General features: G+C 50.6%; 1 protein-coding gene and 1 non-coding gene across 2 annotated transcripts in view; both read left to right on the forward strand.

Moving 5' to 3' along the window:
• Positions 1–10,916, forward strand: part of arpc2 (actin related protein 2/3 complex, subunit 2) — a 32,041-nt gene extending 21,125 nt beyond the window's left edge. The window contains exons 7-10 of the mRNA XM_068034757.1: positions 283–409; positions 3,831–3,931; positions 4,833–4,933; positions 10,515–10,916. Coding sequence (XP_067890858.1) covers positions 283–409; positions 3,831–3,931; positions 4,833–4,933; positions 10,515–10,539 — 354 coding nt within the window. The 3' untranslated portion in view covers positions 10,540–10,916. The remainder of the gene's footprint in view (positions 1–282; positions 410–3,830; positions 3,932–4,832; positions 4,934–10,514) is intronic.
• Positions 10,167–10,279, forward strand: LOC137372453 (small nucleolar RNA SNORD89). The gene has a single exon (XR_010975430.1). It is a non-coding gene; the product is annotated as a small nucleolar RNA SNORD89 (small nucleolar RNA).
• Positions 10,917–26,578: the final 15,662 nt, after the last annotated feature.

The raw sequence follows: 26,578 nt of genomic DNA on the forward strand, positions 1-26,578 counted from the left end.
TCTATACAATTGCAGCAAGCCTCTTTACTCCTGTACTCAAATCCTCTTGCAATGAAAGCCAACATACCATTTGCCTTCCTAATTCCTTGCTACAGCTGCATGTTAGCTTTCAGTGACTTATGAACAAGGACACCCAGGTCCCTTTGGATATCAACACTTCCCAATCTCTCACCATTTAAGAAACACTGCATTTCTGTTTTTCCTACCAAAGTGGATAACTTCACATTTTTAGTGGATAGCATCACATTTTTTGATGTATTTTGTCTCTTACACCTGTTTCAGGAGTTCAAAGAAGGACGTAGAGCGAGTCACACAGCTCCCCAGGTGCTATTCAATCACAGAGAGCCTCCCTTGGAGCTGAAAGATACTGATGCAGCAGTGGGTGACAACATTGGTTACATCACATTCGGTAAGTGCTGCCTCACCGCGTGTTGTTGACTGATTTACCTGCGTTCCGTGTGAGCCGAGCATCAGAATCTCCAGTGTGCAGGTCAAGAAGAAAGTTTTACATGGAAGCTCTGGGCAGCAGGAGGAGTTAATATTGCTCTGAGATTAAAAATACCAATTCATCAAATAAAAAACTAAAATAAAACACGAGAGATTTCTTTTTAAAACCTCTTCTCCCAGCCCCCACCCACATTCTGAATTCTGCTGTCGGCCTGGCCAGTGTGAGTAGGTGGTAGGAATCCACAAGCAGCTGCAACCATGTTACAGTAACCCATTGTTACTGCCTCCTGCTGGCCAACTCCACTTACTGTGATCCGGAGGGACAAGGTCAGGATCCTAGCCAGTTACTTCCACATAGTCTGTTCTCAGCCAGCGGGAGAGTTAAAGATTGCATTAGATCAAAGGAAATGGTTTATAAGGTTGCCAGAAAAAGTGGTAAGCCTGAGGATTGGGAGCAATTTAGAATCCAGCAAAAAATGACCAAGAAACTGATAAAGAATATGAATGCAAGCTAGCGAGAAACATAAAGGGGAACTGTAAAGCTTCTTTAGGAATGTGAAAAGAAAGAGATTAGCGAGGATAAATGTGGGTTCATTACAGGTGGAGACAGGAGAAGTTATAATGGAGAATAGGGAAATAGCAGAGAAACAATACAATTACTTTGTGTCTGTCTTCACGGAGGAAGATACAGAAAATCTCCCAGAAATATTAGGAAACCAAGAGACTTGCGAAAATGAGGAACAGAAAGAAATTATCAATAAAGAGGAAGTACTCGAAAAATTAACTGAATTGATGGTTGATAAATGCCCTGGACCGGATGAGCTACATCCCAGAGTATTGAAGGAGGTGGCTAATGAGATAATGGATGCATTGGTGGTTATCTTTCAAAATTCTATAGACTTGAAGGGTTCCTGCAGACTGGAAAGTAGCAAATGTAACCCCACTATTTAAGAAAGGAGGGAGAGAAAAGACAGGGAACTACAGACCTGTTAGTTTTGATGTCAATAGCAGGGAAAGTGCTAGAATCTATTATAAAGGACATTTAGAAAACAATGATATGATTGGGCAGAGTCAACATGGATTTATGAAAGGGAAATCATGTTTGACAAATCTGTTGGAGTTTTTTTTGAGGATGTTACTTGTAGCATAGATAAAGGAGAACCAGTGGATGTGGTGTATTTGGATTTCCAGAAGGCTTTGATAAGGACCCACACAGGAGGTTAGTGAACAAAATTAGAGCACATGGGATTGGGGGTAATACACTGCTGTGGATCAAGGTTAACAGACAGAAAACAGAATAGGAATAAATGGGTCATTCTCAAGATGGCAGGCTGTTACTATTGGGGTATTGCAGGATCTGTGCTGGGGCCACAGCTGTTCACAATCTATATAAATGATTTGGATGTGGGGACCAAATGTAATATTTCCAAATTTGCTGATGACACAAAACTAGGTGTGATTGTTAGTTGTGAGGAGGATGCAAGGAGGCTTCAAGGGGACCTGGGCAGGCTAAGTGAATGGGCAAGAATCTGACAGATGGAATATAATGTGAGTGTCAGATAATCCACTTTGGTAGAAAAAAAAGTATTTCTTAAATGGTGAGAGATTGGGAAGTGTTGATGTCCAAAGAGACAGTGGTGTCTTTTTTCATGAGTCACTAAAAACTAGCATGCAGGCGCAGCAAGCAATTAGGAAGGCAAATGCTAAGTTGGCCTTCATTGCATGAGGTTTTGCTGCAGTTGTATAGAGCCTTGATGAGACCACACCTGGAGTATTGCGTACAGCTTTGGTCGTCTCATCTAAGGAAGGATATACTTGCCATGGAGGGAGGGCAACGGAGGTTCACCATTCTGGGATGGCAGGATTGTCTTATGAGGAGAGACTGCAGAAACTGGGTCTGTATTCTCTAGAGTTTTGAAGAATGAGAGGTGATCTCATTGAAACCTACAAAATTCTTACAGGGCCTGACAGGATGTGGATAGTATGTTTCCCCTGGCTGGTGAGACTGGAACCAGGAGACGTCGTCTCAGAATAAGGGGAAGGCCATTTAAGACTGAGATGAGGAGAAATTTCTTTCCTCAGAGGGTGGTAAATCAGTGGAATTCTCTACCCCAGAGGGCTGTGGAAGCTCAATCACTGAGCATTTTCAAGACAGAAATCGAGAGATATCAGGATACTAATGACATCAAGGGATATGGCGATAGCGCAGGAAAGTGGCGTTGAGATAGATGATCAGCCATGATCTAATTGAATGGTGGAGCAGGCTTGATGGGCTGAATGGCCTATACCTGTTCCTAGGTTCCTTTGAGAGAAGTTTAACAGATATTCTGAAGGATTTTCGATGGCATCAATAGGGAATATTGTTTGCTTTGGTAAGAGGGTTAGTAGCCAGACTAAAGCTCCCTCTACACTGTCCCCATCAAACACTCCCAGGACAGGTACAGCACACGGTTAGATACCGAGTAAAGCTCCCTCTACACTGTCCCCATCAAACACTCCCAGGACAGGTACAGCACACGGTTAGATACCGAGTAAAGCTCCCTCTACACTGTCCCCATCAAACACTCCCAGGACAGGTACAGCACGGGATTTGATAGAGTAAAGCTCCCTCTACAAAAAAAAAAGAAAGAAAAAAATGAAACGGGGTTAGATACAGAGTAAAGCTCCCTCTACACTGTCCCATCAAACACTCGCAGGACAGGTACAGCACGGGGTTAGATACAGAGTAAAGCTCCCTCTACACTGTCCCCATCAAACACTCCCAGGGCAGGTAATGCTCTGCTAATTAGCTATCAGAGTATTGCAGACTGCTCCGTTGAGCTGCTCGAGTGCAGGATAGAGTCTCCATCTCGGCTAACAGATCAAACTTGTCAGTTTGCTGATAACTTATTAGTGGCTTTGAATGGAACCTGACTCTGACCTTTACTATCTCTTTAAACCACCTCTTTCAAGGGCTGTATGGAACCCTTGTTATTTAATGATTACTGTTGGAGGTATGTGGACATTTAATCTTCATGTGGGTGTGTTTTGGATGCTGCATTCTCTGCATGTCACATATCTCTCTCCAGTTTAATCTATCCAGTCAGGCTCAGGAAGCTGGTGAGTGTTAAATGTAAGGGAGTAAAATATCATCTCCCAAAACTGGGCAAATCTGTTCAACACATGCAAAATGTTCAAAACAATTAAGCCACATAATTGTTTGGAGTGAAGTGACGTGACATCCCAGAATTAGTTTGTAAATCTTCGGGAGTTTTTATGCCTGTTCCATAAGAGTGCCTGGACTGTCTGTGTGTGTTGTGGCGGGGATGTCTGCTATTGGGAGCTGTGTTCTATTCCTCAGGCTGTCTCCATTTTGCTGACCATTTTTGTTTCTGTTTTGCCAGTGTTGTTCCCTCGACACACCAACCCCAACACTCGTCACAACACCATCAACCTGATCCACACTTTCAGAGACTACCTGCATTACCATATCAAGTGCTCCAAGGTGAGGAGGAGCCAGCACAATCCAGTATTCGTTATTCAATAGCTGCCAGTGAGACTGCTAATAAACACTGTGGCCTCTGCAGACAGGGCACGAGGTGTATTATTTGTACTGAGGATCCACTGCTGCTACAGATACTGTTTAATGAGAGCCAAAGCCCCTCTTTTAAATGGAATGTGTGATTGTGGGGCTATGGGGACAGAGCAGAAAGGGTTGGGACTAAGTGGATAGCTCTTTTAAAGAGCCAGTACAGGCCTGATGGGCTGAATGGCCTTCCTCTGTACTCTGTGGTTCTTTGAAGCCCTGAGTGTTAAAAGTGAGTGTCTGACACTGTTATTTTGAAATGATCCATTTTGAGGAGGTAGTTTTAACCCCTCCAGCTGTACGCTGGTACCTCACTGATGGCCACTCTCTACACTACCAAGTGGGGAGCATTGTTGGGCTATTTACCACTAGCAGCATCACAGTGAAGCCTGACCTTCCGCGATGTCCACCACCTTTCCCTTTACAGTGGGAGTGGCTGGAGAGCAGTCCCTTCCTCATCAGATGCTAAAGTCCAGTCGGTGTGTCCTTCCAGCATTTACCCTGACTGAGACTCACTGACAACACAGACTGGGACCCAAGCTCTACTGTTTAATGTGCGTTTCCCCACTGGGGCAATGCCTTCTTGCAGCAGATTTAAAAGTAGCACTGACAAGTGAGCATGTGTCACCCTTGCATCCTGTGAGCATCACGTCTTACCCGTAATACCTCTCCTCTACCCACCCCCCCACCCCTGACTAACCATGAGCAGTACCATGGGAGATCAATCGCTCTCTAAATCTTAGTGAATTATAACCGTTCCTGAGGTTCAGAGTGAGGCTGAGAGTGGCTGGTGTTTCACGTATGTTTATGTTGCTCGCAGGCTTATATCCACACTCGCATGAGGGCCAAGACCTCGGACTTCCTAAAAGTGTTGAACCGTGCACGGCCAGACACTGAGAAAAAGGAGATGAAAACCATGTCGTAAGTACCAAGCAAGCGGGAGGGATGGGCTGAGTAATCGTCGCTCATTGTTTTGTCGATCATCACTAGCTTGTAGGAGCAGAGTGTCAATTACCACAGCCCTCCGAGCTTCTTGTCTCTGCTGTCTGAAGACAGACCCCACAGAACACTGAGGGCACCACTGCTGTAGATTTAGCTATGGGGGAATCTTCACATTTTTTGGGGAGGTGGGAGAGTGTTTTGGGGGAGGAAAGAGGAGAGGAGCACCTGTCAGTGAAGGATCGGGAAAAAAGGTGAAGCAAAGCGATCTGAATTACATAGAAATTTGCTCAGAAACAGGCCATGTGGCCCAACCAGTCTGTCCCTTGCTTACTCGTGCTTTAATGTGTTACATCTTTTAATTGCAGGAGGGTAAAAGATTTGTCAGCATTTTACAAACTATATTGAAACACTTTCTTGGTTTATTGCACTCCACTGTAACTGAATAGAAAATATTACAAAACAGTTCCTAGCAACTAACAATACAAAGTATACATCTTCACTTGTTAGTAATGGTAAACAGTGTTCTGAACAATCAGAGCTCCACTTCAAATTAAAAGCAGGTGCAATTCAGTAGGAGGTGTTGACGTTATATATTGCCTCTTAACAAAGCTACTTGTCTGATGAACCGTGGTTGAATGTAACCGCGGGAGTGGCGTCTCCATACAGACAAGAAAAGCCCCAGCTTCCATCCCTGGCCATACTTAATTTCAGGGTATAGTCAGAGCACTGAAAATAGCATCAGTGCCCTGGGGAGGGTCCCTGTTCTTCTCTGTTCATTCCTGCAGATAGAAATGTGTGTGAAGCTGAAAAACAGCTTTGACTGTGATGCCCCCTTGGTCAAATATCCACCAACACTTGCGGAATAACCTCTCAGGTGGAAAGTGCCGTTTGGACGAGGGGCTGTCGAGCAGATGTGGCCTGGGAGTGGGGCACGTGGGGTTTGGGGGCGGGAGTGTATCAACATCACAAACAGCAGTGATGCCCTCAACACCCTGTGTGCAGCCTGAACAGTTTCCATTATGAAGCTCAAGCATGTTCTAGATATTTTTATTTCTACCTCATTGGCCAGCTGGATATGAGGTACCGTCGCAATGCGTACAGTCAAGAAGCCTGCGTCTGTCGGGCGCCTGTGTCTGCTCCCAACCTAAGACACTGGTCAAAAGTTTAATTGGGAACTGATCAGATCCAGCTCCACCTGATGGCCTGAAAGTTTTGAGTGAGCTGCCCAGGTCCTGTGAGAGATGAATGTACCCACCTGGACAGTGTGTGGGGTGTAACCCAGCTGCTGTGGTTTCCTTGTCTCCTGTATCATCTCTTGCCACTTACATTTGCAGTTTCTGGAATTTTTTCATCCACTTTGCATCCGAAATTATCTGTGCCTGAAAACTTATACTGAGATACTATTTTGTGTATAATTTGAATGCTACTTTGCATTTTTTCTGTGTGTCACAGTTCATTGTTGTCGGGCACACTTCAGTATCGATATATCCTTTATAACACATAGCCCTTTCTCACAGTACTGATACTTCAAAACAGTCCAGTTGATTTTCCTGTTACATTTTAGCAAATTACTACCAATACGCAAGGAAAAATTGTACTAAAGACAAGGGTGCCCTGAGATACTTATTTATCCCTACTGGTAACAGTACTGTACCCCAGTGTTCTACAGTGACAGACGTGTCCCCACCAGTACTGTACCCCAGTGTTATACAGTGACAGACCTGTCCCCACCAGTACTGTACCTCAGTGTTATACAGTGACAGACCTGTCCCCACCAGTACTGTACCCCAGTGTTATACAGTGACAGACCTGTCCCCACCAGTACTGTACCCCAGTGTTCTACAGTGACAGACCTGTCCCCACCAGTACTGTACCGCAGTGTTCTACAGTGACAGACCTGTCCCCACCAGTACTGTACCCAGTGTTCCACAGTGACAGACCTGTCCCCACCAGTACTGTACCCCAGTGTTCTACAGTGACAGACCTGTACCCACCAGGACTGTACCCCAGTGTTCTACAGTGACAGACCTGTACCCAACAGGACTGTACCCCAGTGTTCTACAGTGACAGACCTGTACCCACCAGTACTGTACCCCAGTGTTCTACAGTGACAGACCTGTACCCACTAGTACTGTACCCCAGTGTTCTAGAGTGACAGACCTGTACCCACCAGTACTGTACCCCAGTGTTATACAATGACAGACCTGTCCCCACCAGTACTGTACCCCAGTGTTATACAATGACAGACCTGTCCCCACCAGTACTGTACCCCAGTGTTATACAGTGACGGACCTGTCCCCACCAGTACTGTACCCCAGTGTTATACAGTGACGGACCTGTCCCCACCAGTACTGTACCCCAGTGTTCTACAGTGACAGACCTGTACCCACCAGTACTGTACCCCAGTGTCATACAGTGACATTCCTGTACCCACCAGTACTGTACCCCAGTGTTATACAGTGATGGACCTGTCCCCACCAGTACTGTACCCCAGTGTTCTACAGTGACATTCCTGTACCCACCAGTACTGTACCCCAGTGTTATACAGTGACATTCCTGTACCCACCAGTACTGTACCCCAGTGTTATACAGTGATGGACCTGTCCCCACCAGTACTGTACCCCAGTGTTATACAGTGATGGACCTGTCCCCACCAGTACTGTACCCCAGTGTTATACAGTGACAGACCTGTCCCCACTAGTACAGTATCCCAGTGTTATACAGTGACAGACCTGTCCCCACCAGTACTGTACCCCAGTGTTGTACAGTGACATTCCTCTACCCACCAGTACTGTACCCCAGTGTTATACAATGACAGACCTGTCCCCACTAGTACAGTACCCCAGTGTTATACAGTGACAGACCTGTCCCCACCAGTACTGTACCCCAGTGTTGTACAGTGACATTCCTCTACCCACCAGTACTGTACCCCAGTGTTATACAGTGACATTCCTCTACCCACCAGTACTGTACCCCAGTGTTATACAGTGACAGACCTGTCCCCACTAGTACTGTACCCCAGTGTTATACAATGACAGACCTGTCCCCACTAGTACTGTACCCCAGTGTTATACAATGACAGACCTGTCCCCACTTGTACTGTACCCCAGTGTTATACAGTGACAGACCTGTCCCCACTTGTACTGTACCCCAGTGTTATACAGTGACAGACCTGTCCCCACTAGTACTGTACCCCAGTGTTATACAATGACAGACCTGTCCCCACTTGTACTGTACCCCAGTGTTATACAGTGACAGACCTGTCCCCACTAGTACTGTACCCCAGTGTTGTACAATGACAGACCTGTCTCCACTAGTACTGTACCCCAGTGTTATACAATGACAGACCTGTCCCCACTAGTACTGTACCCCAGTGTTATACAATGACAGACCTGTCCCCACTAGTACTGTACCCCAGTGTTATACAATGACAGACCTGTCCCCACTTGTACTGTACCCCAGTGTTATACAATGACAGACCTGTCCCCACTAGTACTGTACCCCAGTGTTATACAATGACAGACCTGTCCCCACTAGTACTGTACCCCAGTGTTATACAATGACAGACCTGTCCCCACTAGTACTGTACCCCAGTGTTATACAATGACAGACCTGTCCCCACTTGTACTGTACCCCAGTGTTATACAATGACAGACCTGTCCCCACTAGTACTGTACCCCAGTGTTATACAATGACAGACCTGTCCCCACTAGTACTGTACCCCAGTGTTATACAGTGACAGACAGCACTTGCATGTAGCTCTGCATGTGGCATTTTGCTTTCCATGTTATGGTGCTTGTTTATTTTTCCTTTCCCCCAGGTGCTTCCATGGCAGATTCTATTCTGGCTTTATGCAGCAGAGTGCCTTTGGTGATAGTCCAATAGCTACAGTGCCTAGAGAGTGGACAGACAGTACAGTGCAGTCCAGAACTGTCAGGTCTTCTGATAGATACACGCGTGAGTGATACAGGGAGGACAAGTGACCAGGTTAATGTAGTGTGATAGTCACCTTACCCAGCCAGCTGATCTCACCCAATCTCTCAGAAATAAGTAGTTCCAGGAGGATGCTCAGCTCCCACAGGTGTCGAATGCAAAGATCACAACCCAGCATAGCCCTAATCCACGCTGAGGCCCATGATCCAGACCAAGGTTTGATCTTTGCTCTGTACTCCAGTCAATGCAGCAGCTGTGCTGTAATATGGCTTTGTCCCTGATCTGGACAGGAGAAAGAACTAAATCCCTGCTTACTGCTGTAAAATAATCTCCTTGCTGGGTGAGGATAGGGTCTGCCTTTCATAGAGGAATAGCCAGGTTCACTTGTGAAGACTGGCCACTTAGAAGTTAGTTATTCCTGCGCAGGAAGGAAGCCAGTCGGCCTATCTAGACGATGCTGGGTCAGGTTCTGGGGGAGGGGGAGAGCCACTGTTCGGGAATGCAAAAAAAAAATGTAGGGTAAAGGGGTGAAAACTTAGCGAGTGCTGAGGAGTCTCTGCTTTAGTTCACTGGTTGAGTGGAATTTTTAAAGAGAAATTCCGCTTTGTTTTTCCGAGGGGAAAAAGCTTACGGTTTTCTGACAGTTGTGACTGATTCTTGAGGGAGGGGCAAGCACTGAGAGTGTGGAGTTACTGAAACTGCTGGTTGAATGTAGTCAACTGCATGTTCAGCCTGGGTTAATGGGGTATGTGTTGGTCCCATGTGCATGCACTTCTCCAGACTACCAGCTAATTTTGATTTGATGAAGTTCGAGCCAACATGTTTTTAGTCCAGCTCACTCTTCCCATTCCCTTACTGCCACTGACCTTGATCTTTTGGCATAAAAAGTGACTCGGCTAACTGATGGTGGGAGGGACTGTAACGACACTGAGCTATGTAGGGCTTGTGTTGATCTGTGTCCTGTCCCATTGCCTTGCTCTTCAGTTGCAGTGTAATCCCTTATCCACAATCAGCACTTCCTGCTCTCTGCTCTGACCTGTTGCTTGAGGTCATGTCACAAGTCCTGTTTGTTTTGCATGAGGTGGATGTGGGTGAGGAAAAGCAGCTGAGCTCCTGAATCCAGCCAACACCCCTCCCCCACATCCTCTGAGCATTCCAAAGCGGATCCTGTCCAATCAATGACCACATGCTCGCTGTGTGTTCCCATGCCTCTGGTTGCGAGGGCGAGATGTGATGGGGGCTGGTTTCCAGGTGCCTCGGTCGTGCTGATGAAATCCACTGGAGGGATGATGACAATAAAAGGCCGAATTGCAGTGTTGCCACCAGCAGTTTGTTCTCAGTGTGCTGCACGATGACAAAACTCCTTGAAGCGACAATTAGTCTGACCTCTCACACAGCACAGGAAACAGAGGTGGGGGGGGTTCTTCACCATTCCCTCCTAGAATATCAGGAAACTCAGGCCGAGGCAAGTGGGTCAGAGCTTGGCAGGTGGGGTGAGGGGGGGTCAGAGTTGGGGAGGGGTGGGGGTATGGATCCAGGGTCCCTGGGGGTGGGGTATGGCGATAGTGGTTGTAAAGTTGGTGCAAGTTATCTTCAACCTGTTCTGATTGTCCCATTCTGTCCATAGGGGGAAGACCTTTTCAGCCCGATAATAAGCCTTCAGGCCACTAATGAGAGTCTGAAGCTGACTGTGCCTCCACGGAGCTCCAGTGTGGGGTCAGAACGACCCCCGTCAAGTGTGATCCTGGATTATTTCTTAACCTGATAATTTGAGAGCGATTCTTGGCCGAGCTTTGCTTGCAGTAATTTTCTGCCTTCCTCGTGGTTCCTAGGAGACTCGTATAATGAATAAGAAACCATTCCATTTTCAGCTGCTTCCCCTCTCCCCATCCACTAATGTTTTGCAATTGCTTTTCACGGCCGTTAACACTGATGCAGTATCTGACTCTCCAACCCACCCAGGACTGTGCAACAGGAGGAGTGGCAGAAACTGTAAGCACTTCCAAAAGAATAAATCTTTTATATATCACAGCTGCTTATCTGTCTTTCATTTCAGACTTGTTTTTATTGTGTGTGTGTTTTTGAACATTTAAGTTGAGCAATGTGGAAGCTGAAATGGAATGCTCGTTATTTAGATAGCACACTGTCCCATCAAACACTCTTCTGTGAATCTTTTGATATTCGGTGTGCAAACCCACAATTTGGGGTGGGTTTAGCTCTTAGATCCATGGCCATCACCGGTGGCGGGGCCCTCTACTACCTTTGCAGCTGCAGCCTCTGTGGCTGCCCACGTGGCCCCGTCACCCTTTAAATTGATAACATCCAGCCATGGGGTGAAGAGCTATCCTCACCCCAACATGTCTATTGAGGCCTGCATTAAGGCAATGGCCGAGGTTGTCAACCCCTCGGCCATTGTTGCGGCATCAAAGATGTATGGGAAGGCTGTGTTCTTTTTGAAGACCGAGCGGGCGGTGTCCCTGGCCCTGAGTAAAGGGCTCACTGTGGGGGGGACCTTTCTGCCGGTGGACCCTCTGGGGGCCACTGCGCAGCGGATAATGCTATCAAACATCCCGCCCTTCATTCCCAGTGAGCCCCACCTGCACCATTTGGGGGAGGTGAGGTCGGGGATCACCCCAGTTCTGCTTGGTCTTCGGGAGCACAGCCTCCAACATGTCTACTCCCACCGCCGCCAGCTATTTATGCAGCTGGTGCGGGAGGAGGTCTCGGAGGGCCAATTTAATGTGGAGTTCCAGGGGACGGCCTATCGCGTCTTCCGGACCTCGGACGGGGCGCGGTGCCGTGCCTGCAAGGGGGTGGGGCATGTTCACAAGAACTGCCCCAACCTCCCGGCCGTCAACTCCACCTTGGTGACCCAAGGTGAAGCCACTGCACCTCCTCCAACTCCCCCCACACATCGTACAGACCCTGCTCAGTCGGTTCCGGAGGCTGCAGTTTTCACAGCCTCCGGCGGGGAGGGGAATGCCCGTCTGGGTGGAAGGAAGGCACGGAGCAAAAATGAACAGAGGCGCATCCCCTGCACACTGTAACACAACCCGAGCCTGAGCTCAGCCCAAGGCCCGTTCCCACGGAATCTACCTGTCCCAGGGCTGGGCTGAGGCCCAGGGTAGCTTAAAAAAAAAAGGAGGGTGCGGAGGCCTCTGATGACATGGAGGTCTCTGAGCCTCCGCGCCTTAGTGGAAAAAATAGAAGGCACCCCTCCACAGAGGTAACAAGGGGCCCTGAGGTGCAGGGTCCATCTGTTGGAGGGGAGCTGTCTCCTGTTTCGGGTCCGCAGGTTCCCCCCTACCACCACCAACATCAAGGCTGCAAAGCCTGAGCAGGAGCTCCCCTCCCCTCAGGATGGAGGGGAAGGGTAGACACCTCTACATGTGGCCCCTCCGGGGGAAGCCAGTGGATTCCTGCTTGTGGTGGGGGAGCCTGGGGACGCCTTCCATTCTGCCACTGGGTCAGGTGCCCTGAGTAGAGGGGAGGGGGAAGCTCTGAGGGGTCGGCCCTCCCAGCCAGAATCCACTCACGACCAGGAGACACCCAACCCGGTTATAACTTCAAATACTGCCCCATCTGCTGGGCCTGTGGGTGCTGGCGGAGCGAGAGATGGCCTCCTCTCTCCGGTCTCGGCTCCGGCTGGATTTCCGGAGTCGGGAACTTCCGTCTCCCCTGAACCGCTGGTGTCCACAGGCTCCAGTTTAACAGTAGAACCCAGAGGGGACTCCTCCGCCATCGATCCTGGGGTGAGGATTGTGCCGGAGGCAGGACCAGCTGGCGCGGCCAGGCCGTCCGCCCCACAGTGTGTGGTGGATGTGTCGGCCGCTGGCGGTGACGACCCGGAGGAGGATGGGGATTCAGTGTGGGGCACGGAGAACAACCTTGATTCCATCGCCAGTGAGGTTGTGGAGTCCCTCGTGCCTCCCACCAAGTCTCCTCTCATCCCCAAGGTGGAACTCCGGGATTTCCTCGCGGCTTGCAGGGGTTGCCGCGATAAAGTTCAGCTGGCCCTCAGCCGTTGATCGAGCCCGGCGCTAATCATCCAGTCCGTCGGTGCCGCCCTCAAGAAAGTGGGGAAGGGCGCGGGCGTGAAACTGGTTGAGAGGTGCCGTTTTAATGCGTTCCTCAATGGGTTGCTGGGGGAGTGGAGGGCCAGGTGCACTTCCACTCCCTCCTCACAGTGAGGTGTTGGTGACGGGTTTTAAGTACCTTTGACATGAAGATAACCATAGCCAGCTTCAACATCAACGGCAGCAGGGGGTCTCACCGCAGATTTCACAATCTCTCAGTCCTCAGGGAAGGGAGATACGCAGTGAGCTTTCTGCAGGAAACCCACACTGTTCTGGGAGACGAAGCCACCTGGCTCCTGGAGAGGCAGGGTGGAGTCCACATGAGTCACCTCACCCCTATTTCTAATGGGGTGGCTATCTTGTTGGCCCCGACTTTTCAGCTGGAGATCTTGGGGGTCAAGGAGCGAGTGCTGAGCCGCTTGCTCCACCTCGCCTTTCGCCTGGGTAGCGTGCCGCTCCACTTTGTGAATGTGTACGCGCCCAGGCCCGGCGCGTTGAAAGCGCGCTTCTTTGAAGAAGTGTCCGCTCTCTTGAGCTCCATCGCTAGCGGCGAGTGCATCATCCTCGGGGGGGATTTTAACTGCACCCTCGAGGTGGGGGATCGTTCCGGTCCCCAGCGTGGCCAAGCGTCGGTGGAGAAGTTGAAGGAACTGATCAGCTCCCTTAACTTGGTAGAAATCTGACAGAATCTCCATTCCAACTCCAGCGCCTTCACGTGGAGGTCTGGAGGAGGGGGGTCCCGAATCGACCGCCTCCACTTTTCGCAGGCGTACGTTTCCCGCGTCTCGGCAGCCTCCATGCAGCTGGTGCCGTGCTCGGACCACCACCTGGTGTGGGCGGAGTTCACTCTGCTCCGCATGCGGTCGGGGTCCACGTACTGGCACTTTAACAGCCGGCTGCTGGAAGATGAGCGATTCCGGGACACATTCTGTCGATTCTGGGCCAACTGGAGAAGGAGGCAGGGGGGCTTCCCCTCCATGAGGCTATGGTGGGATGTGGGCAAGACTCACATAAGCGTCTTCTGTCAGGAGTACGCGAAGGGGTCGACCAAGAGGTGGGAAACAGAGATCGGGCACCTAGAGAGGGAGGTGCTCGACTTGGAGTCCCGCCTCGGTCATGCCGTCGCGGACCCGGCACTGTGGCAGGCGTGTAAAGAGAAGAAGGGCGCGCTGAGGGACTTGCAGCTCATAGGGTCCCGAGGCGCGTACGTGAGGTCGCGGATCCAGATCCTGGAAGATTTGGACCACGCCTCACCCTTCTTCTACTCGCTGGAAAAATGGCGGGGGGTCCGTAAGCAGCTCGTTGAGCTGCTGCCCGACGATGGATCCTCCATCACGGATCCGGAGGGAATGGGCCTCCTAGTGCATACTTATTACAGTGCATTGTTCCCTCCGGATCCATCCAGCGAGGACGCGCGCCGAGTTTTGTGGGAGGACTTGCCGCAGGTCAGCCCGGAGGGCGCCAAAGGATTTGAGGCTCCCCTCACGTTGGCGGAGCTGACTGGTGCCCTCCACCAGCTCTCGGGCAAATCCCCAGGGCTGGATGGTTTGACCGTGGAGTTTCTCAGGGCGTTGTGGGGGACGATTACGTGCGGGTCCTGGGGGAAAGCCTGGCGACCAGGGAGATGCCCCACTCGTGGCGCAGGGCAGTCATTGTCCTGCCGAAGAGGGCGATCTCCGCCTACTTAAAAACTGGCATCCGGTCTCCCTCCTCAGCACAGATTATAAGATCTTTGCCCGGGCTATGTCTACCCGCCTGGGCTCCGTGCTGGCCCACATGATCCACCCCGACCAGTCCTACACGGTCCTGGGCCGGTCCATCCAGGACAACATCCACCTGGTCCGGGACCTGATCCATCTTTCCCAGAGGACTGGTCGGTCGGTCGCCTTTCTCTCCCTTGATCTGGAGAAGGCGTTCGACAGGGTGGATCACGAATACCTTTTCGGGACTCTGTGCGCTTTCGGACTCGGGCCGCATTTCATGGCCCGGGTCCCACTTTTATACGGTGCCGCAGAGTGTCTAGTCAAAGTTAACGGGTCCTTGACGGCGCCCCTTCGCTTTGGGAGAGGAGTCCGTCAGGGATGCCCCATATCCGGCCAATTGTATACCATCTGCGTGGAGCCCTTCCTGTACCTGCTTCGCAGGAGGTTGACGGGATTGGTTCTGCGCGAGCCGGCCATGAAGGGCGTCCTCTCGGCTTACGCCGACGACGTGCTCCTTGCGGTCACAGATCCCGTTGACTTGCGGAGGATGCACGACTGCCAGCAGACCTTTTCTGCCGCGTCCTCCGCGAGGATCAATTGGGAGAAATGTTCCGGACTCCTGGTGGGTCAGTGGTGGGTGGACTCCCTGCCGGAGGAGTTGACACCTTTTGCGTGGAGCACCACGCACCTCCTCGATTTGGGAGTCCACCTTAGCCCTTCTGAGGAAGCCTGGCCAGCAAACTGGCAGGAGTTGGAGGCGAAAGTCACCACTCAGCTGGGACACTGGACAGGACTCCTCCGAGTGCTTTCCTACAAGGGCCGAGTGCTGGTCATAAACCAACTGGTGGCCTCCATGCTGTGGTACCGGTTGGTCACTTTGGCCCTGCCCCCTGTATTTGCCACCAATATCCAGAAGAAACTCGTCGATATCTTCTGGGGCAAAAGGAAACACTGGGTCTCTGCCGCGGTCTTGAGTCTCCCGATTGAGGAGGGCGGCCAGTAGCTGGTGTGCGTCCACACAAGGGCTGCGACTCTCCGCCTTCGGACCCTGCAGAGATACCTGTACGTCAAGCGTCCTCCCAGATGGTGTGCACTGGAGACGTATTTTTTACGCCAGTGTCACTGCCTTCAAGACGACACGCAGCTCCCGACGGAGTCCGTTAGCCGCGCCTCACTGAGGGAGTTGCCTGTCTTTTACTGGGATCTATTAAAAGTCTGGAACATGGTCGCCTCCAGTCAGGGCGCTCCCCCGCCGGCAGAAGAGAGCGCCTCGGCAGTCCAGGCGGCCGACTCCAGGGACGGACTGGCGGGTGGAGGAGCAGCCGAAGCCCCCGGGGCACCCCTCACTACGGGTGGCGAGGGGGCTCGGGAGTGCGGAGCGATCCCGGCCGAGCTGACCCCTGCTCGGCCGGAACTGCTCATTGGACCCAGGCCCCGAAACCCTCCTTGGGAGCCGGTCCTGCACAACCTAAGCCGCCTCTCAGAAATGCCCTCCGTGCCATTCCAATCAGCGCAGAGGAGTTTCCTGTACGGGCTGCTCCTGCACACTCTCCACTTCCTCACCCTCGTCAGCTGGCTGGACACACCCTGCCGGTCTGCGTTGCCATCTGGTGGCGAGGGGAAACACCGATGGAGGTCTCTCTATGTGGGAGTCCTCCCCCTTCACATGAGGGACCTGGGGTGGAGGGTGTTGCACAGGGCAGTCCCGCGCAATAGACTTTTCAGTACGTTCACAGCCTCCCAGGCCGCCTGTACTTTCTGCGGCCTGGACGAGTCCGTGCTCCATGTATATATGGAGTGTGCGAGGTTGCAGCCCCTGTTTGAGTATTTGAAGGGGCTGCTCCTCAATTCTGGCTGCTCTTCAGTCCCATGCTCCTGATCTTTGGGCACCCGGTGCGGAGGGGCGTGGGCCGGGAGGAGGATCTCCTCGTCTGTCTGCTCCTGGGCCTGGCCAAGGTGGCAATTCACAGGTCCAGGCTGCGGGCTGTCGGGGGGTCCGTCCTCCCCGATTGCCTGCCCGTCTTCCGCGGTTACGTTCGCGCCCGGGTGTCCCTGGAGAAGGAGAATGCGGTGTCCGCCGGTACGCTTGAGGCCTTCCACGACCGGTGGGCACCGCAGGGGCTGGAGTGCATTGTCGACGCCGAGAATGGCATTTTAATTTGAGTTTTTGGTTCATTTATCTGTTTTTAATAAAGTTATTTTAAAAATGTGAATATGTATATAAAGGGGTCCTCAGGAATAAAGGACCCCTTGACAAAAAAAGAAAAAAAAAACGGTTAGATACAGAGTAAAGCTCCATCTGCGCTGTCCCAAAAAAAGGTTTTAAAAAAATGAAAAAAAAACAGCATTGACTGCTGCCTAATTGGAGGTGCTGAGTGGACAATGAGGTTCAGTTGACTGTGGCTGTGTGCTGCGGCTGGAGGCTTGTAAGCTTTGTGACTGCTGCAAGGAGGAAGACGGAGACTGAAAGGAAAGTTTTTCCATCTATCCTGACTACAAAAGAAAACAGGAGGCCATAAGAACTGAAAGCTCTCTTGTGAGTTTGGCTTTTGAAGCTGTTTAATTGATTATTGTGGTGGGGGGGGGGAAGCAGGGAGAAGAGATCTGAAGACCTTGGGTGGGGCAGTTTTGTTCAATATGGAGCTCCTGTGTTTATACCATTTGGTATATCATTAAGGCCTTAGATGGAGTGGAGTTCTTAAACTGTATACAGGAGAACTTTTTAGCTCAATATGTAGAGGATCCAACAAGGGAGGGTGCAGTGCTGCACCTAATTCTGGGGAATGAAGCCGGACAGGTGGTTGATGTGTTGGTGGGGGGGCATTTTGGTGATGGTGACCATAATATAGTACAGTTTAAGCTTGTTATGGAGAAAGAAATAGACAAGTTGCAAAAGAAGGTTTTGGATTGGGGGAGAGCAAATTTTAGTTAAATTCGGCAGGATCTGGCCAAGGTAGACTGGAAAGAGTTACTTGTCGGGAAATCTACAGAAGAGCAGTGGGGGAGCATTCAAAAAGGAAATGGGGAGGGTACAGGTCCAACATGTTCCCTCCAGGGTAATAGGTAGGTGCAACAAGCCCAGAGAACCATGGATGACCAGAAACATTCAGGGTATGATGAGAAGGAAAAGAGAGGCTTTTAGCAAATACAAGAGCAAATCAATGGAAGCATTAGTGTACAGAAAGTGTAGGATGGAGCTTAAGAAAGCAATTAGGAGAGCAAAGAGGGAATATGAGAAAGCTCTGGCTGGTAAAAGTAGGGAAAATCCTAAGATATTCTATAAGTGTATCAATGGGAAGAGGATAACCAGGGAAAGAGTAGGACCCATTAGGGACCAAGGGGGAAATTTGTGGGTGGAGCCAGAGGACATTGGTAGGGTGTTGAACAAATACTTCACATCTGTCTTCACCCAAGAGAATGAGGATGTAGATATGGAACTTAAAGAGAGAGACTGTGAGGTTCTTGAGCAAATTGTCATAGAGAGTGACAAGGTATTGGAGGTTTTGGAAGGCTTAAAAGTGGACAATATGTGTCCCAGGATGCTGTGGGAGGCGAGGGTGGAGATTGCAGGGGCTCTGACCCTAATTTTTAATTCCTCTCTGGCCACGGGGGAGGTGCCAGAGGACTGGAGAACAGCTAATGTGGTCCCACTATTTAAGAAAGGTTGTAGAGATAAGCCAGGGAACTACAGACCAGTGAGTCTCACGTCAGTAGTAGGGAAACTATTGGAGAAAATTCTGAAGGAGAGAATCTATCTCCACTTGAAGAGGCAAAATTTGATTAGGAATAGTCAGCATGGCTTTGTCAGAGGGAGGTCATGCCTAACAAATTTTATTGCATTTTTTGAGCATGTGACCAGGTGTGTAGATGAGGGTAGTGCAGTTGATGTAGTTTACATGGATTTCAGCAAAGCCTTTGACAAGGTCCCACATGGGAGACTTATCAAGAAAACAAATGCACATGGGATACAGGGTAACTTGATAAGGTGGATTCAAAATTGGCTTAGCTGTAGGAGACAGAGAGTGATGACAGACGGCTGTTTTAGTGACTAGAAGCCAGTTTCCAGTGGCGTACCACAGGGATCTGTGTTGTGTCACCTATTGTTTGTCGTTTATATAAACGACATAGATGACCATGTGGGGGATAGGATCAGTAAGTTTGCGGATGACACAAAGATTGGCCGAGTGGTTAACAGTGAGGTTGAGTGTCTCAGGTTACAGGAAGATATAGACGGGATGGTCAAATGGACAGAAAAGTGGTTAACTCTTACATGCCCTCTGAAATGGCCTAGCAAGCCACTCAGTTGTACCTAACCGCTACGATGTCAATAAAAAGGAATGAAACCGGACAGACCACCCGGCATCGACCTAGGCACCGGAAACGACAACGGCAAACCCAGCCCTGTCGACCCTGCAAAGTCCTCCTTACTAACATCTGGGGGCTTGTGCCAAAGTTGGGAGAGCTGTCCCACAGACTAGTCAAGCAACAGCCTGACATAGTCATACTCATGGAATCATACCTTACAGACAATGTCCCAGAAACTGCCATCACCATCCCCGGGTATGTCCTGCCCCACCGGCAGGACAGACCCACCAGAGGTGGCGGGACAGTGGTATACAGTAGGGAGGAAGTTGCACTGGGAGTCCTCAACATCAACTCTGGACCCCATGAAGTCTCATGGCATCAGGCCAAACATGGGCAAGGTAACCTCCTACTGATTACCACCTACCGCCCTCCCTCAGCTGATGACTCAGTACTCCTCCATGTTGAACACCACTTGGAGGAAGCACTGAGGGTGGCAAGGGCACAAAATGTACTCTGGGTGGGGGACTTCAATGTCCATCACCAAGAGTGGCTCGGTAGCACCACTACTGACCGAGCTGGCCGAGTCCTAAAGGACATAGCTGCTAGACTGGGTCTGCGGCAGGTGGTGGGGGAACCAACACAAGGGAAAAACATACTTGACCTTGTCCTCACCAATCTGCCTGCCGCAGATGCTTCTGTCCATGACAGTATTGGTAGGAGTGACCACCGCACAGTCCTGGTGGAGACGAAGTCCTATCTTCACATTGAGGATACCGTCCATCGTGTTGTGTGGCACTATCACCGTGCTAAATGGGATAGATTTCGAACAGATCTAGCAATGCAAAACTGGGCATCCATGAGATGCTGTGGGCCATTAGCAGCAGCAGAATTGTACTCAACCACAATCTGTAACCTCATGGCCCAGCATATCCCCCACTCTACCATTACCATCAAGCCAGGAGACCAACCCTGGTTCAATGAAGAGTGCAGGAGGGCATGCCAGGAGTAGCACCAGGCATACCCCAAAATGAGGTGTCAACCTGGTGAAGTTACAACCCAGGACTACTTGCAAGCCAAACAGTATAAGCAGCATGCAATAGACAGAGCTAAGTGATCCCATAACCAACGGATCAGATCTGAGCTCTGCAGTCCTGCCACATCCAGCCGTGAATGGTGGTAGACAATTAAACAACTAACAAATATCCCCATCCTCAATGATGGGGGAGCCCAGCACATCAGTGCGATAGATAAGGCTGAAGCATTTGCAACAATCTTCAGCCAGAAGTGCCGAGTTGATGATCCATCTTGGCCCCCTCCTGAAGTCCCCAGAATCACAGATGCCAGTCTTCAGCCAATTCGATTCACTCCGTGTGATATCAAGAAATGACTGAAGGCACTGGATACTGCAAAGGCTATGGGTCCTGACAATATTCCGGCAATAGTACTGAAGACCTGTGCTCCAGAACTTGCCGCACCCCTAGCCAAGCTGTTCCAGTATAGCTACAACACTGGCATCTACCCTGCAATGTGGAAAATTGCCCAGGTCTGTCCTGTACACAAGAAGCAGGACAAGTCCAACCCGGCCAATTACTGCCCCATCAGTCTAGTCTCAATCATCAGCAAAGTGATGGAAGGTGTCATCAACAGTGCCATCAAGCAGCACTTGCTTAGCAATAACCTGCTCAGTGATACCCAGTTTGGGTTCCGACAGGGCCACTCAGCACCTGACCTCATTACAGCCTTGGTTCAAACATGGACAAAAGAGCTGAACTCAAGAGCTGAGGTGAGAGTCACTGCTCTTGACATCAAGGCAGCATTTGACCGAGTATGGCATCAAGGAGCCCTAGCAAAACTGGAGTCAATGGGAATCGGGGAAAACTCTCTGCTGGTTCGAGTCATACCTAGCGCAAAGGTTGTGGTTGTTGGAGGTCAATCATCTGAAATCCAGGACATCACTGCAGGACATCACTGCAGGAGTTCCTTAGGGTAGTGTCCTCGGCCCAACCATCTTCAGCTGCTTCATCCATGACCTTCCTTCAATCATAAGGTCAGAAGTGGGGATGTTCACTGATGATTGCACAATGTTCAGCACCATTCGCGACTCCTCAAATACTGAAGCAGTCCGTGTAAAAATGCAGCAAGACCTGGACAATATCCAGGCTTGGGCTGATAAGTGGCAAGTAACATTTGCGCCACACAAGTGCCAGGCAATGACCATCTCCAACAAGAGAGAATCTAACCATTTCCCCTTGACATTCAATGGCATTACCATCGCTGAATCCCCCACTATCAACATCCTAGGGGCTACCATTGACCAGAAACTGAACTGGAGTAGGCATATAAATACCGTGGCTACAACGCACCAAGGCTCCTTAGCACCTTCCAAACCCGCGACCTCTACCAACTCAAAGGACAAGAGCAGCAGATGCATGGGAATATCACTACCTGCAAGTTCCCCTCTAAGTCACACACCATCCTGACTTGGAACTATACCGTCGTTCATTCACTGTCACTGGGTCAAAATCCTGGAACTCCCTTCCTAACGGCATTGTTGGTGTACCCACCTCACATGGACAGCAGCGGTTCAGGACGGCAGCTCACCACCACCTTCTCAAGGCAATTAGGGATGGGCAATAAGTGCTGGCCTAGCCAGTGACGCCCACATCCCATGAATGAATTTTTTAAAAAGCTGCTCCTGTGGCCCCATCACCATTCAAAATCCCAACAGCAAAGCATGGAGTTGAAGAGTTACACCCACCCAACTATGACTATTGAGGCTTGCGTAAAGGCAATGACCGAGGTTGTTGGCCCCTCAGCCATTGTCGCAGCCTCGAAGATTTATAGCAATGTTTATGCTGAAGACCAAACAGGAGGGGTCCCTGGCCCCGGGTAGGGTGCTCACTGTGGGTGGGACTTTCCTGCCAGTGGACCCCCTGGGGCCACTGCACAACACTTCATTTTATCAAATGTTCTGCCCTTGATTCCCAGTGAGGAGCTCCTCCCCTACCTGCACCGTCTCGGGTTGCTGAGGTCGGAGATCACCCCAGTCCTGCTCAGTCTTCGGGGAAGCAGTCTCCGACATGTCTCCTCCTGCCGCGAGCTTTGATGTTGAATTGTAGGGGATGGCCTACCATGTCTTCTGGACAGGCCTGCAAGGGTGTGAGGCATGTTTGGAAGGGCTGGCCCAACCTCCAGCAGCCAACTCCACCTCCGCACCTCCCCCCTACTCCTGCAACAAACGTCAGTCAGTCTGTTCTGAAGATTGTGATTTTCATGGCCTCTGGCATGGAGGGGGGCCCCATCCAAGAGGAAGGAAGGCACAACTGGTTGAGAGGCACCGGTTCAATGCATTCCTCAATGGGTTGCTGGGGGAGTGGAAGGCCAGGTGCACTTCCACTCCCTCCTCACAGTGAGGTGTTGGTGACGGGTTTTCAGTACCTTTGACATGAAGATAACCATAGCCAGCCTCAACATCAACGGCAGCAGGGGGTCTCACCGCAGATTTCACAATCTCTCAGTCCTTAGGGAAGGGAGATATGCGGTGAGCTTTCTGCAGGAAACCCACACCGTTCCGGGAGATGAAGCCACCTGGCTCCTGGAGTGGCAGGGTGGGGTCTACATGAGTCACCTAATCCCTATTTCTAGTGGGGTGGCTATCTTGTTGGCCCCGACTTTGCAACCGGAGATCTTGGGTGTCAAGGAGCTTGTGCTGGGCCGCTTGCTCCACCTCGCCGTTCGCCTGGGTAGCGTGCCGCTCCACTTTGTGAACGTGTACGCGCCCAGGCCCGGCGCGTTGCAAGCACGCTTCTTTGTAGAAGTGTCCACTCTCTTGAGCTCTATCGATAGCGGCGAGTGCATCATCCTCGGGGGGGATTTTAACTGTACCCTCGAGGTGGGGGATCGCTCCGGTCCCCAGCGCAGCCAAGCGTCGGTGGAGAAGTTGAGGGAACTGATCAGCTCCCTCAACTTGGTGGACGTCTGGCAGAATCTCCATCCCGACTCCAGCGCCTTCACCTGGAGGTCTGAAGGAGGAGGGTCCCAAATCGACCACCTCTACATTTCGCAGCTGTACATCTCCTGCGTCTCGGCAGCCTCCATGAGGCTGGTGCCAAGCTCGGACCACCACCTGGTGTGGGCAGAGTTCACTCCACTCCGCAAGTGGGTGGGATCCGCGTAGTGGCACTCTAACATCCGTCTGCTGGAGGACGAGTGATTCCGGGACTCGATCCGTCTATTCTGTGCCGACTGGAAGCAGGGGAGCTTTTCCTCATTGAAGCGATCGTGGGATGTGGGCAAGACTCATATCCGTGTCTTCTGTCAAGAGTACACGAAGGGGTCGACCAAGAGACGGGAGACAGAGATTGGGCCCCTCGACTTGGAGTCCCGTCTCAGTCAGGCCGTCGTGGACCAGGCCCTGTGGCAGGTTTACAAAGAAGGGCGCGCTGAGGGACCTGCAGCTTGTGGGGTTCTGAGGAACGTACGTGAGGTCACAGATCCAGATCCTGGAAGTTTCAGACCGCACCTCGCCCTTCTTCTAGTTGCTGGAAAAATGGCGGGGGGAGAGGGGTTCATAAGCGGCTTGTTGAGCTGCTGGCCAACAACGGATCCTCTATCTTTTCGTTGTGCAGCTTTTCCAGGAGCACAGGCATTGCGAGCGAGGAGTGAACAGCTGGGAAGTCAATTTCATCAGGAGTTTCGGTGGAGCAGGGACTGCTGGGTCAGTAGAAACCTATATATTTGGGCTGTTTCTGAACCCGAGACACTACTCTTGTAGTGTCTCCCACCCGCCCTCCTCCTCTTACCAAAAAAAAGGACTCGGTTGTGTGTAGGTAAGGTAAGGCTTTTTCTATTTCTCTTCTTGTTTTATCGTGTGATTGGTTAAAAACTTGGGAATTTAGAATAGTGGGAATGGAGGTTAAGGCAGTTGAATGTTCCTCCTGCAGAATGTGGGAGGTAAGGGTCGCCAAGGGTGTCCCTGCTGACTGCATCTGCGGGAAGTGCACCCAGCTCGAGCTCCTCGAGGACCGTGTTAGGGAACTGGAGCTGGAGCTGGAGGAACTTCGGATCATTCGGGAGGCGGAGGGGATTATTGAGAGGAGTTATCGGGAGGCAGTCACACCTCAGGTAAAAGAAGAAGGTAGATGGGTTACCGTCAGGGGAAGGAGATGGAACCAGCAGGCAGTGCAGGGATCCCCTGTGGCCGTTTCCCTCAACAACAGGTATACCGTTTTGGATACTGTTGGGGGAGACGACTTACCAGGGGTAGGCAATGGGATACAGGTCTCTGGCGCAGAGTCTGTCCCTGTTGCTCAGAAGGGAAGGGGTAAGAGGAGCAGAGCATTAGTCGTTGGGGACTCCATAGTTAGGGGAACAGATAGGAGGTTCTGTGGGAACGAGAGAGACTCACGGTTGGTGTGTTGCCTCCCAGGTGCCAGGGTACGTGATGTCTCGGATCGTGTTTTTGGGATCCTCAAGGGGGAGGGGGAGCAGCCCCAAGTCGTGGTCCACATAGGCACCAACGACATAGGTAGGAAGACAGATGGGGATTTAAGGCAGAAATTCAGGGAGCTAGGGTGGAAGCTTAGAGCGAGAACAAACAGAGTTGTTATCTCTGGGTTGTTGCCCGTGCCACGTGATAGCGAAGCGAGGAATAGGGAGAGAGAGGAGTTGAACACGTGGCTGCAGGGATGGTGTAGGAGGGAGGGTTTTGGTTTCCTGGATAATTGGGGCTCTTTCTGGGGTAGGTGGGACCTCTACAAACAGGATGGTCTTCACCTGAACCAGAGGGGTACCAATATCCTGGGGGGGAGATTTGATAGTGCTCTTCGGGGGGGGTTTAAACTAATTCAGCAGGGGGATGGGAACCTAAATTGGAGTTCCAGTGTGCAGGATGTTGAGAGTAGTGAGGTCAGGGATAAGGTTATAAGGACACAAGAGGGCACTGGCAAGCAAGAGCTTGGTTTAAAATGTGTCTACTTCAACGCCAGGAGCATCCGGAATAAGGTGGGTGAGCTTGCAGCATGGGTTGGTACCTGGGATCTCGATGTTGTGGCCATTTCAGAGACATGGGTAGAGCAGGGACAGGAATGGATGTTGCGGGTTCCGGGATTTAGATGTTTCACTAAGAACAGAGAAGATGGTAAAAGAGGGGGGGGGTGTGGCATTGTTAATCAAGGAAAGTATTACAGCGGCAGAAAGGACGTTTGAGGACTCGTCTCCTGAGGTAGTCTGGGCCGAGGTTAGAAACAGGAGAGGAGAGGTCACCCTGTTGGGAGTTTTCTATAGACCTCCAAATAGTTCCAGAGATGTAGAGGAAAGGATAGCAAAGATGATTCTCGACAGGAGCGAGAGTAACAGGGTAGTGGTTATGGGGGACTTTAACTTTCCAAATATTGACTGGAAATACTATCGTTCGAGTACTTTAGATGGGTCTGTTTTTGTCCAGTGTGTGCAGGAGGGTTTTCTGACACAGTATGTGGACAGGCCAACCAGGGGCGATGCCACATTGGATTTGGTACTGGGTAATGAACCCGGCCAGGTGTTAGATTTAGAAGTTGGTGAGCACTTTGGTGATAGTGATCACAATTCGGTTAGGTTTACCTTAGCGATGGGCAGGGACAGGTATATACCGCAGGGCAAGAATTATAGCTGGGGGAAAGGAAATTATGATGCGATTAGGCAAGATTTAGGATGCGTAGGATGGGGAAGGAAACTGCAGGGGATGGGCACAATCGAAATGTGGAGCTTATTCAAGGAGCAGCTACTGCGTGTCCTTGATAAGTATGTACCTGTCAGGCAGGGAGGAAGTTGTCGAGCGAGGGAGCCGTGGTTTACTAAAGAAGTTGAAGAGCTTGTCAAGAGGAAGAAGAAGGCTTATGTTAGGATGAGACGTGAAGGCTCAGTTAGGGCGCTTGAGAGTTACAAGCTAGCCAGGAAGGATCTAAAGGGAGAGCTAAGAAGAGCAAGGAGAGGACACGAGAAGTCATTGGCGGATCGGATCAAAGAAAACCCTAAGGCTTTCTATAGGTATATCAGGAATAAAAGAATGACTAGAGATAGGTTAGGGCCAATCAAGGATAGTAGTGGGAAGTTGTGTGTGGAATCGGAGGAGATAGGGGAAGTGTTAAATGAATATTTTTCGTCAGTATTTACAGTGGAGAAAGAAAATGTTATCGAGGAGAATACTGAGATACAGACTACTAGGCTAGATGGGATTGAGGTTCACAAGGAGGAGGTGTTAGCAATTTTGGAAAGTGTGAAAATAGATAAGTCCCCTGGGCCAGATGGGATTTATCCTAGGATTCTCTGGGAAGCCAGGGAGGAGATTGCAGAGCCTTTGTCCTTGATTTTTATGTCGTCATTGTCGACAGGAATAGTGCCGGAAGACTGGAGGAGAGCAAATGTTGTCCCCTTGTTCAAGAAGGGTAGTAGAGACAGCCCTGGTAATTATAGACCTGTGAGCCTTACTTCGGTTGTGGGTAAAATGTTGGAAAAGGTTATAAGAGATAGGATTTATAATCATCTTGAAAAGAATAAGTTCATTAGAGATAGTCAGCACGGTTTTGTGAAGGGTAGGTCGTGCCTCACAAACCTTATTGAGTTTTTTG

Source organism: Heterodontus francisci, chromosome 7, assembly GCF_036365525.1.
Source record: "Heterodontus francisci isolate sHetFra1 chromosome 7, sHetFra1.hap1, whole genome shotgun sequence".
NCBI lineage: Eukaryota > Metazoa > Chordata > Chondrichthyes > Heterodontiformes > Heterodontidae > Heterodontus > Heterodontus francisci.